Genomic DNA, 12,780 nt, shown 5'->3' with positions numbered 1-12,780 from the left:
ATACCTTCTATTATCTCTTATCACATGATATTAACAAATAAAAGATTCTGATGAGGAAATACAAGAGTGCCTGGGAAGGAAAAAACTACCCTGATAACTCACTGATGAATCACTCAATTCTCCAGCATCACCCAGTGCTGTCAAAGTGATGAATCTACAAAGTGATGAAGTTGAGGGCTTTCCTACAGCAAACTCTATAAAGCATTCATCTGGACTTGAAAAAAATTTCAAAGGAAATAAAGTGATAGTCCAATGTGAAAGGTGGGAATAAACAGCAAGCACACCAACCAGAGGTCCTCCAGAGTCTGTATTTCATTGGAAGTGGGTTCCTAAAAAGGCAAGTAAATGACTTAGCCCTCAATGTATATGGAGCCCGGAAATGGAGAAGACAATACAGGAGGACGCCCAAGCTCACTTTGATTTTGCCTTTTAATTCAAAGTTTTATTTCCCACCTTGCACTTTCGTTATCCCTTGCGGAGCAGTCTCTAAAAATAGTTAACACATTGTGCTCCACCTACATTATCTTGCTTAAGCCCAGAGAATCCTGCAGGGAAGCTACTGTTGTTTTTCCCACCTTACAGATCAGGAGAAAGGCTCACAGAGATGGAATTATTTCTCTCGAGATCGTGGTAGCAGAGCCGAGATCCGAGCCTACCCGTCTGGCGGCAAGCCCTCAGCTGCCCGGCTCGAGAACACGTCCACCCCGCCAGGGTAAGAAATAAATCTCCGAGAGCTCTGACCCCCAGCTACTCTGTCTTGCAAACCCTCTTTATAACCGGGACCATTTGAGTTTATATTTGAACTGAAGCAGTAGTAAGTTGTTAGGTTGCCTAAAAGAAGTCATCCTATTCGTGCAGAAAATGAGCAGGCAAGCCAGGCGCTTTATCCCTTACTTCCTCTGGGGGGTGAGGCTTCTGTCCATCTGCTAGGCTGGCACCCAGGCTCTTCGAGGACCTGCCTTTCAGAGTCAAGCGTGCATCTGCCAGAAAATCTTCATGTCCATGTTTACTTGACCGTCCCGAGTATTCTACATGCATGTGTACCTCTCTCCCTCCCTTTCCTGCTTTCCTTTCCAGTCTCTTTGCTGATTTCAAAAATGTCATCATTCAGGAACACAATTTGGACTCTGATGTGATCTAGGGGCCTGCTCCGCAGTTTTCTCTCTCTCCGCTAGGCTGCTGTAAAATCTCTGTTCTCAGGAGCTGGGTCTAGTTCACATTTGTACTTCCAAATACTTGCCTAAACCCTGGCACCTAGTACTCTATGAACATTTGCTAAACAAATGGCTTGTGCCCGTCCAGCCATAGGCTCCTATCTGGTTCCTCCTATCCCAACAGCTACTGGAGTTAAAGATGCAGAATGTGGGGTGTCTGGCTGGCTCAGTAGGCAGAGCATGAGACTCTTAATTTCAGAGTCGTGAGTTCAAGCCCCAAGTTGGGCATGTAGCCTACTTAAGAAATAATAAAATAAAAATAAAATAGGATTCCTTTCTATCACACCAAGAGTTTAAGAGAGAGAGAGAGAGAGAGAGAGAGAGATGCAGAATGTGACCACCATGCTAAACCAGCAATGACCAACCTCACGACCTGGGTCTCATTATGGTATGCAATTTAAGCAAATCTGTCACCAACATTCACAGCACCCTACACGCATTTCATCACATATAAACCAGTAGTGCTTTTGGTTCCTATTCTTAAACAGTATTGATTGCAAAATGCTGGAAAGTTTCCCAATGCAATTATGGTACGCACATCAAGAACATATTTTTCTTTGTTTCTTTTCTTGGGGGCTTTAGTTATAGACTCTGATTATAGGACGTGCTTAAGGAGAAACAGAAGAAAACATTGAGAGGCACCTGGGTGGCTCAGTCAGTTAAGCATCTGACTCTTGATTTCAGCTCAGATCATGATCTCATGGTCATGAGCTCGAGCCTTGAATAGGGCTCTGCACTGGGCATGTAGCCTACTTAAGATTCTCTCTTTTCTCCCCCTTTGCCCACCCCACTGGTACTCTCTCACTCTCATGCTCTCTCTCTCTCTCTCTCTCAAAAAAAAAGGAAACATTGATAAAGAATGTGTTATTGATGATTGTGAATAACCATAGTCATAGCAACAATAATAATGAGTAACATTTACTGAGTGCCAGGCCCTCATTACCTATATCTGTCACCTCTAGTCCACACGGTGATTCCAAAAGGAGGGAATCAGAGAGTTTAGGTGTCTGGGCCAAGACGATGCAGCTATTAAGGGCAGAGTCCAGTGGTCAACACACAAGTATGATTCACAGAAGCTGTGAGAATACTTCAGAGAAAGGCACATGTTTCTCTGTTTAGCAGATGAGAAACTTCGATAAGCCTTTGATTCCTGCTGCCCTCTGCCTGAGTTGACAGTGTAGTAAGAATGATTCCTGTCTTCTCTGCTTGTGCCCAGAGTGGAAGGAGGGAACGGCCATGAAAAAACACCACGAGCTTTCAGAGAAAGGCACTATATGTTTTTAGTGAATTAGAATAACTATTTTATCATCTGGAACAATGGCAACTCCATCCATGTGATGTTGAGCTTCCCAGAGACTACAGCCACCAATGTTGTTGACTTTCCACGAGGCAGTCAGCAAAAGACTGATGAGATATCAATGCCTCTGCCCTTTGATTTTTGTAAGGATTAACTTTAGTGAGGAATTCTTCGGGAAAAGGGCAGGAATGCTTACAGTGGAATCCCAGTGACAGGCAAAAAAAAAAAAAAAGAAATGGGTAACTCACTTCTCCCATAATCAAGAGAGTTAAAGAAAAATAAGCAAATGAACATTGAGGGGGACACAGGCTGAAACAAACCCTGGAATCACTTCCACTTCTATATTTAACAGACACCTGCTGTGTTTCTAAAGTTCTCAAGTTCTCTGGGGTGCGTGGGTGGCTTTGTCAGTTAAACATCCAACTTTGGCTCATGTCATGATCTCACCATTTGTGAGTTCGAGCCCCATGTCAGGCTCTGTGCTAACAGCTCAGAGCCTGGAGCCTGCTTTGGATTCTGTGTGTGTGTGTGTGTGTGTGTGTGTGTGTGTGTGTGTGTGTGTCTGCCCCTCCCCTGCTCGCATGGGTCCTCTCTCTCTCTCTAAAATAAACATTAAAAAAAAATTTAAAGTTCTCAAGTTTTTTTGATACAGAAAGATGTACAAGACAATGAATATAGTGAAAGAATTAAGATGCAGAGAAGTTTGTAGAATCCAATACCTATATGTAAAAATTAAAAAGAATTTTGACATACTAGCATTTGAAATTTCTAGAAGAGGAAATAAACTGTTAAGTGTTAAAAAAAAAAAAAAGAAAAAAATTTACTCTCACACTTTCAACTTTATGTCCTTTTGTACTATTTAAATTTTTCATCACAAAGATGTGCCTCTGAAAATAAACATTTCGTTCATTCATTCTGGAAATGCTTATTTAGCACCTATAATGTGACAGCACTCTTGTAGGGGCAGTAAACAAGTCACAGGAAGTCGATGCCAGCTCTTTAGCTGACATCTTAAAGGAAGGTAACAAGTTAGTCCAAAATAGGAAACAGAAACAATAAACTTGGTCAGGAGGGCTAGGGGGAGTGTGGGGGTCTCTGCTTCTTGTGGCGGGTCTGAAGTGCCCTCTGAGGTGACATTCGAACAGAGCCCTGAAGGTGAGGGAGCAAGCCATGCCAGTACTGAAGGGAAAAAGAGTTCCAGGTCAAGGGGACAGTAAGGGCAAGGGCCCCGAAGCAAGAGTGTGCTGTTCTAGAACAGCTAAGGAGCAAGTGGCCAGAGCTGAATGAGGAAGAAGAAACAGAAGAATAGCTGGGGCCACATCATGCCATGCCACATAAGGTCACTTTATTTTGGGTGAGATAGAAAGACAGTGCAGGGACTGAGGCAAAGAGATGACAGAATAGGACTTCCAGTGTCTGAATGGAGAATAGACCACGCCAGTCTCGAATTTACAAACCGTGAGATCATGACCTGGGCCAAAGTTGGACGCTTAACTGACTGAGCCACCCAGGGGCCCCTGATGTGACAGTATTTGTCATCTAATAGCCCAGAAGTTCATTCCATGAAAATAAATGATATTCACCATCAGCTTCTACTGAGGCCAAATACTGCTTTTAACACTCAGCCATTTTGTCCAAAATAAGTAGGCAGCACATCCCTGAACAGACCACATATGCAATTAGTTGATGCCACAGAGTTCAAAGTGGACTAAGTGAATTACAGAATATGAGTTGCGGAACGACTCTTGGAGACAGACTGGCTCATCTTACAGATGAGGAAACTGAGTCTAGGGAAAGTGCAAGGCGCCTCTGGCTAACAGAGTTGCTACGTAACAGGCAGAGGACAACAGAGAACTCCAGACGTCCTGGCCAATGTCCTCCCCATCACTTTTCACCTGCATTGATACTCAATTTCTTTCCTGCTAGGAAACCATCTTAATCATCTCTAATAACAGCAGGTGCCACCATCCCCAGTGCAACCCTCAAGGCCAACTGTGATTTGCACCTATTGACACGGCAGTTAATTCCTTTTCTTGCCCCGCTGATGTCCACTGAGGTCGTTTAAACTTAGCCTCCCTAAGACTGAAGGCAAAGGAAGCAAAGCGTTTCGGTCACAAAAACCCAGATCCCATGCAAAGACCCATGTGTAAAGCTAAAGATACCGTATTTCCAAGACTTTGGTATAATAGAGCCTATAAACCCTAAAGAGACATGAGGCAGAAATCTCCTGAGTGACTCAGGAGGATAAAAATGTAGGGGAGTGGGTGGAGGGAAAGAGGTTGTGGGATCACAGAACCTTCCATCACCTGTCTGTGAGTGGAGTTATAACAAGCCTGTCAGTGCAGCCTAAAAATTCATTCTGGTATATGAAAGCCACATCCGTGATGTGGATCATCATCTTGTCGGAATCTTCGTTAAAATAAAATCTGCACTGTTTCAGCCACTCGAAGTCTGTAGGGCTCTTGATATGCATGTGGCACTGAAATGCAAAAGGGAGATGTTAGAGCTGAGATGAGAACCACTTATTAAATATGCACATTAGCATTCACGTAGATCATAATGGGATGTAAGACAACCCAGCTGGTTTGGAGATATCAACTACATCACCATCCAACCCATTCATTGACTGATCGGCAAAAAGGACACTTGAGAAGATACAGGAATAGGAAAATTCAAGAGGAACCCCTAGTTGTGCCCACCAATGTAAACAGCATGACATATTTTAATAGATATTCACTTCTCAAGTTGCACCCTTAAATGCCCCAAACCACAGCCCTAACCATAAAGTACAACGCATGAAAAATGTTTTGGCATGCAAAGACAGAATCAAACAATCTCATTAGGAAAAAGGCATCTCTTGTGATTATGACAAAGTACAATGTTGGGGTTTTTTAATCCATTCGTTATCCTTCCTAGGATTTGCGGCGGGCCAAAATTTCTAACATCCAAATGGCAGGTTATTGACCAGTAACGCTTTTGTCTGAGTTTTGTAACCAAAATGTTAAGCCGTTTTCATCATTTTTCTTGGATAAATAATAAATCTAAAATTATCCTGGGCCCTTTATTTCTCAGAGAGGCAAACAGTGTGCTTCACTATTAAGAGAGATTAGACCACAAGAGCTTCAATAAGCTGTCCTTCTCTCCGTTACGTCACAACCGATCTTTTATAATCTTTTTCACATAATGGGGCAAGACACGATCCAGAAAGTTATTATGAAAATAAGGGCTTTTTGCCTCTTATCTAATGTTCTATTTTGTAGCAGAGGACAAATTTCACTTCTTTTCACATTTCCTATTTTCCATAACTACTAAACTGCCTTTGCTGCTCTGTTTTCTCTTGAAAGGCAAGAATCTGCATGACCTCTGGATGTCACCAGCCATATTAGGAAAGGCCATTTGCAATCAATGACATAAAATGTAGCGAAACTTGTTAAAGATGTGACTTATCCAAAAGCCTCCAAGGAAGCATGAACCAATTCTTCTAGCAGTGTTACCTGTCATTTCCATAGCAAGAGACTGGTAATCTTTAATAACTAACAGGAACACAAGACCAATGAATGCTTTTTTCAGGATGTTCCATGGCAGTTTAGCTTCCAAACTGGTCACGTAAAGAATCTAAAATAAAGTCTAATTGATCAATAACATCTTAACAAGAGATCATCAAAATATGACTGAAATTTTGGTTTAAAGACTGAAAAAAAAAATTTGACAAATAAGTTCTCATCAGGAAGATGACCCTTTGCCTGAATCTAACCTTTCCTTTGAATTCATTCAAACTAATCCCAGTGGGTAAACACAGATATTGCCCAGTGTTTGCTTTTCTATAGATGCCATAGTATTTATAAAGCATTTACCAGGTCATCAAAGATATCCCTTTGGTGCACATGGATAGTAATCAAAGTCTCATATTTAACTCGTTCCATGGAACTCAGATCCTTCGTCGTGATGCCTATCAATGTATTCAACAGCTCCAGAAAAGACTGGTTGGTTTTCTGCATGATTTTTTTATCAAACTTGGCATTTCTGAGGGCTTCTTCTGAATCCCGTGTCCATATCATTTGAATTCCTAATAATCCAACCTTATGGAAACAAAAAAAGGCTTTATGAGTGTGTGTGACATATTAATATATTTAAATAGAAATTACAATATAGTGAATGATGGTGATTATTATGCAAATGTAAGGACATCCTTGATTATTTCAACTTGATTCATTGTTTGGAAACTGATGGAAACTCTATTCATAATGTTCCCTGGCAGTTACACATATACAACCTCATGATGTGTCCACAATTTTTTCCTTGTAATTTTAAATCATTTATTGTTTAAGTCATATTTCTCCCTAGATAGATTTTAAATTACTGGAAGGGAAAGAACATGGCTTAAACCTGTTTTTCTCAAGCTAGCAGGGTTTACATGTGGTAGATACCCACAAAATCTTTATTGATCATAATGGTTAAGAGAACATCGGTTTTTACATTTTAACACTAAAATACATTTCTCATCTTTCTGGCTAAGCATACGCTCAGTACTTTGTTATGATTTATTTACTAAAAAGATTCAGCAGGAAAAAGAAAAACCTTTTAGGTTAAAGAAAATATAAAGAAAATGTATCTATACAACATGTGTAAGATGTTATTTATACTTATACGTATGTATATAACCAAATAATCTGTAGCTGAAACCTTCAAGCTTATCTATATTAAGAAATCCTTAAGAAAATCTTAATACTGGTCCAGAGTTAAATTATAGTCAGTTGTGTAGTTTACAATAGGCAATGTACGAGATCTAGTATGACTATTCTGTAAAAAATATTTTCCAATTTAATACACTGACCTGAGCAGGGAAGGAAGAAAGAAATTCAATCAGCTGGAAACCTGTTTCTTGAATATTTGCAGCTGCCTGGCGAATCACAAGATGTAATGAGGACTGAGACTCCTCCAAGAGAGAATTAAGCCAAACTTCCACATTGCCCTCTGCCATCACAGGTTTATCCAAGTCAACCGTCTCACCCTCTCGAGAGGAGATTGACAGAATTCGATCATAGATCTACAATAGAAGCCAAAACAGAAAAGAAAAAAAAAAGCTATATTCACATAAAGAATGAATTCCTCCACTGCCCTCTTGTCAGTGTTATCCTTCCTGAAGGAAGGTAAGCTATAGATTTTAAAATAAGAGGCAAAATATGATTCAAAATCAATTTCAAGCCAAAAAAAAGTCACCCATGAAATCGAAAAGGGAATACTTCTCGAACTGAGATAAATCAATTCCAAATCATCTACACCTGAAAGGCAAAAACTTACTTCCTAACAGAAATACTCAACGTAAATGTGATGATCGAAAAAAGTCTAGTTTCCGCCAATGAAATGGGACACTCTAAGAGCCTGTCATCCACACCACAAGCTTATCGAGTCAACATTAGCAACGACCAGGCCAATATGATCAATGCAAACGCCTTTCCAGGTAATTCCACATCTGTACTAATTGTCGTCTTTACAGGAGCTCCTGGTAGCACATAACGTTTTCTTTTTCTTTTTTTTTTAAATGTTGTTTTTTTTTTTTGTTTTTGTTTTTAGAGAGAGAGAGAGGAAGAGAGAGACAGAGAGAGGGGGAAACAGAGGATCTGAGGGTGGGCTCTGCGCTGACAGCATGGAACTCAGTGCAGGGGTTTGAACTCACGAACCATGAGATCATGACCTCAGCTGAAGTTGGACGCTTCACCAACTGAGCCACCCAGGTGCCCCGATGTTTTCTAATTCAAATCCAGCTCCTAGTCTGAGTCTTCTCACCTCAGTTTCCACGTAGCATGGCATCATGAGGATAGCATGCTATTTGCTAAAATACAGGTTCAAATGGTGCTCTGCCATTCATTGACCATGCGGTGGGGGAGGACACATCTCTGAGACTGAAATTCTTGCTCATAACTAGTCATTAAAACCTATGCCTGTGCTGCTTCCCTACTCACTTCACAGGCTGCTCATAGCATACAATAAAATAAGGCAAATGATCAAGTAAGTACAAATTTGTTGCGTTCTTGTTCTTTAATAAGTGGGATACTGTTTCCTTGGGCTCCAACGTAGTACCATATCAATGAATCCTCCTGTGTCGTAAACAGAAGTGGTCTACCAAGAAGCTAATGAGACAGAAGTTCCACAGCCTGTCACTTCCACGGGCCCTTTCCAAGTCCTGACTAGAGTTGTAGATTTATAATTTCACAGGAGTGAGGACCTACAAAAACCGGATCTGCCCCTGGTTATAGAAATGTTATAGCAAGAGAAAACAGCAAAAAAGCGATGCTATTTATTTTAAGAAGTAATTGCTATGTATAGCGGCTAAAAATGAGGACGTTTCATTGATTCCCACTGTGCAATGAGACCGTGAGAAGCTGCACTCTAGAACCGTTCAGTCCTAGTGCAGAAGGATGTAAGAAAAGCATCGGGAAGAACTTCCTGTGTAATTCAGTGCCTCTTTCAACCCACACATCCAGTAGGTCTACAAGAAACAATGGTTTTGACCCGCTAAATCCATACTGCCTTCCCTTCCTCTCTCCCCATTCTCCTTCATCAAGGCTCTGTTGTAGCACCTCAGCCTTTTCCATCCCGACTGGGTTCCATGCCTCCTTCTGTTTTACCTCCTACACTGAGCCAGAGAATCTTTCTGAAACACAACTGGGTCACCGCCCTGCGTAAAGCCCTCCTGCACCTTCTGTCATGTTCAGGATGAAGTAGAATTCTGTAGTGTGATACGCTTGGCCGTTTGGAATCTGGTCCCATGTCTCCTTCCCCTTCTCCCTTTGCTCATCGCTGCCCATCAGGGTTAAAATGTGTACCCCCAGGGTGCCTGGGTGGCTCAGTCAGTTAAGCGTGTGACTTCAGCTCAGGTCATGATCTCGAGGCTCACGAGTTCAAGCCCTGCTTCAGGCTCTGTGCTGACAGCTCAGAGCTTGGAGCCTGCTTCAGATTCTGTGTCCTTCTCTGTCTCTGCTCCTTGCCCATTCATGCTCTGTCTCACTGTCTCAAAATAAATAAATGTTAATTTTTTTAATTTAAAATACATGTTGAAGTCCTAAGCCCAGAACCTGTGAATGGAACCTTATTTGGAAATAGGGTCTTTGTAGACGTCATCAAGTTACGATGAAGGCGGACCCTAATCCAATAACTGGTGTTTTTATAAGAAGCAAATCTAGACAGAGAGACACAGACACACAGGGAAGATATCATGCAAAGATAAAAGCAGATATCAACGTGACATGGGTATAAGCCAAGGAACATCCAGGGTTGCCAACTGCCACCAGAAACTAGGAGAAAGGCGTAGATGAACTCTCCTTCAGAGCCTCCAGCAGGAACCAAGTCTGCTGGCATCTTAGTTCAGACTTCTAGCCTCCAGAAAGGTGAGAGAAGAAATTTCTGCTGTCAATCCAGAGCAGCCGTAGGAAACCGACACAACCCCTCACATAGCCACACTCCCGACACCCCAGGCTGCCTGCACTTTTCAGACCCTTGCACCTGCCCTTGCTTCTGACTGGATCATGCACCCCTTTCTCCACCTGCCTGGGTAGATTGCACTTGCCTTCAAATTATCAGTTCAAGTACCATACTGTCCCGCAGGGAGCCTTCCCTGACACCCCTTATACCAGGCTAAGGCTCCCTGACAGCATCCCCATGTTATTTGTGCATAACACTAGCACAGCAAGTCAAGAATTACCAACCGTTAAATGGCCAGATTTCTCATGAATGTTGCACGGCATAAAAACAACTTCGGTGTAATGATAAATTCTTCCCCAGGAAGAGCCCCAGGACGAGCACCATGCCTGACACACAGCCACGGGCATGAACTTAAACGAATGGCTTTTGATCGCGTCCAATGTAATCACTCCACCACGGCACCAGCTGCACTCTAGAAACACCCCACCCGAGTGCGGATCCCGGAGGTCTCTGATTCTCGAGTTCAGCACAACATCTGGCACATGGAAGTTGCTCCCCAAGAGCATGCCAGGATGAATAAGGGAATGGCATTGAGGGTTTCCGGGAAGCCCCGGAGGACGACTGAACACACTGTCAAACTGGAAGGGCCTCTTTCCCAGGGAATTTGGGGTGAAGCGATGGATCAGGCAGTATCTTCTGGCAGCCGTGAAACGCAACCTCCCTTACGTTGAACGGCTTCTCTTGGGTCCCCCACAACTCCATGACCCTAGAAACTTGTAAGGAGTGTTTCAAAAAAAAAAAAAAAGGCTTCAATCAAGCATGATGAGCACCAGGGAAGACGATCACGCCAAATACTTCTGAAACCTAATTAAAACAATCAAATCACTGCGGCAATTCTGCTTCGTCAAGGGACTATTTTCTGAGCGATTGGTTTCTTTGTTTCGTTGAATTTCGCAACAGCTAACTTGGCACAATGTTACATACGATGCATCCCTAATCATATTTATACTGTTACTCAGATTTACACTTTGGATAGTAAGAAATCACACAATTCTGAAGGCACATTGGGCCCAAAAGTTTGTTTTTAATCACTAGCTGGGAGTAACCCTATGCAAACACACATCAGAGAGCGATTGTACAAAGACAAGGGAAGTTTAAGATATGGCAATTGCCGGCCAGCAGTTAGAATTAGGCAAACCTTTTCATGGAACTTGACAGTTTTGATGTTGTCAAACACATTCAGCAAATGGGCTTGTATCGTGTGTGTGTCTGATGCCTGCCCCAGGATCTCCAGAAGGGCGGGGTCCGAGACAAAGAAGAAGCGAGGAAAGCAAAGACGTTTTTTCTCCAAGTACCTAAGTGGAGAGGAAAAGAGAAGCTTTATAAACACACAAAGCAGGCCTTTCTAGAAATAAACTCATCGGGACGGGGAGAAGGGGGAAGGATTGTGAGACAATCAAATTTTCCCACACACTGTTCGATGTTTTTGTCCTGTGGTTCTTACTAATCTTGCCTAGTAGCATTCCGTATTTGGGTGAAAAACAAATATTTTTTCCAGAACTGATAGGAGAGTTTCTTCATCTTTCACGAGTGTAATGCATACCCTTGAGGTAATCTGGAAAAGCTTGTACTTTCTTGGTGGAGGACGGGAGCAATCACACTCAGGGAGTTTTGGGGGGGGGGGGGTGGTCTTGCTGCAAGCACAGTGCTGTGTCAGCTGAAGGGTGCATCTCATTCTTGGAATTGTATCTTAAAGAATGCAATGAGGGGCGCCTGGGTGGCTCAGTCGTATCTTAAAGAATGCAATGAATCCATTACCGAAGCAGAAGGCAAAATCTAGCTCTGAATAAACTGTGTGAAGGGGCCCTGGCACTATTCTCTGCCTCCAGGAATTACTGAAACCCAGAGAATTTTCAACTGTGCTTTTGTTTCTATATTTTGTTTCTATATTTGCTTAACTTTATGGTGTTTCTTTGTGTTACGGATATATTTTTCTGTTATTTTGTTTAATGTTTATTTTCGAGAGACAGATAGAGCACGAGCCGGGGAGGGGCAGAGAGAGGAGGAGACACAGAATCCGAAGCAGGCTCCGGGCTCTGAGCTGTCAGCACAGAGCCCAACACGGGGCTTGAACTCACGAACTGTGAGAGCATGACCTGAGCCGAAGTCGGACGCTTAACCGACTGAGTCACCCAGGCACCCCTGTTATTTTCATATTAATACCTCTGTACCTTCATTTTCTTGCATCCTTCGATATACTTGCTATAGTTTTCATTGTAATTTGTTTTTGAGACCTTACCAGAAATCCTTTTTAAGTGTTGTCTGTCTGAAAAATTTCTATTCCTTCCTCGCCATGGGTATTATTATTTGTTTCCTGTGTAAAATCATGAGGGAAATATTCTTATTTCACAGAAGCAGATTCTCTTCATAGGAAGGTAGGGTTTTTACCGAGGACAGTGTGGACCAGAAGCTGGAGCCAGCTGGTGCCCTTGAGGGCATGCAAGGGGGACACTTGGCTGCCCATATTTAGTCAACTGCTGGACTTCTGTTTTGGTGAATGGTATGCCCAGCATGAGGGCAAGAGCTAAATTCCTTAAGACAGAAGACAGGACTTTTTTCAGAGGCTGAAAGAGGCAAGAAAGGAAGGAAACAGAAGGATAGACTATGCTACAAGAGGTGCTCCGGGTGATGGACGAGCTTTCTGTATGTGGTGTAATCTTCCTCCTGAGCTCTCATGGAACAATCAGTAAAATACTACAAACCATTGCTTTGGCAATTTGGATTTATTCACTTTCGGCAAGTGAAAAAGCACAAAATCTGGCCTCAAAGAGGGGGCAGGATAAGGCT

At 42.4% G+C, this 12,780-nt stretch overlaps 1 protein-coding gene across 1 annotated transcript in view; it reads right to left on the bottom strand.

Moving 5' to 3' along the window:
- DNAH5 (dynein axonemal heavy chain 5) overlaps positions 1-12,780 on the bottom strand; it is a 283,958-nt gene that overhangs the window by 133,887 nt on the left and 137,291 nt on the right. The window contains exons 32-35 of the mRNA XM_042997483.1: positions 11,132-11,288; positions 7,346-7,558; positions 6,366-6,590; positions 4,818-4,990 (exon numbers count right to left, since the gene is read on the bottom strand). Of these exons, the coding sequence (XP_042853417.1) occupies positions 4,818-4,990; positions 6,366-6,590; positions 7,346-7,558; positions 11,132-11,288 (768 nt within the window). The remainder of the gene's footprint in view (positions 1-4,817; positions 4,991-6,365; positions 6,591-7,345; positions 7,559-11,131; positions 11,289-12,780) is intronic.

Source organism: Panthera tigris, chromosome A1 (genome assembly GCF_018350195.1).
Source record: "Panthera tigris isolate Pti1 chromosome A1, P.tigris_Pti1_mat1.1, whole genome shotgun sequence".
Lineage (NCBI taxonomy): Eukaryota > Metazoa > Chordata > Mammalia > Carnivora > Felidae > Panthera > Panthera tigris.
The sequence above is the reverse complement of the archived record's forward strand: the minus strand, read 5'-3'. Positions and strand labels throughout refer to the sequence as shown.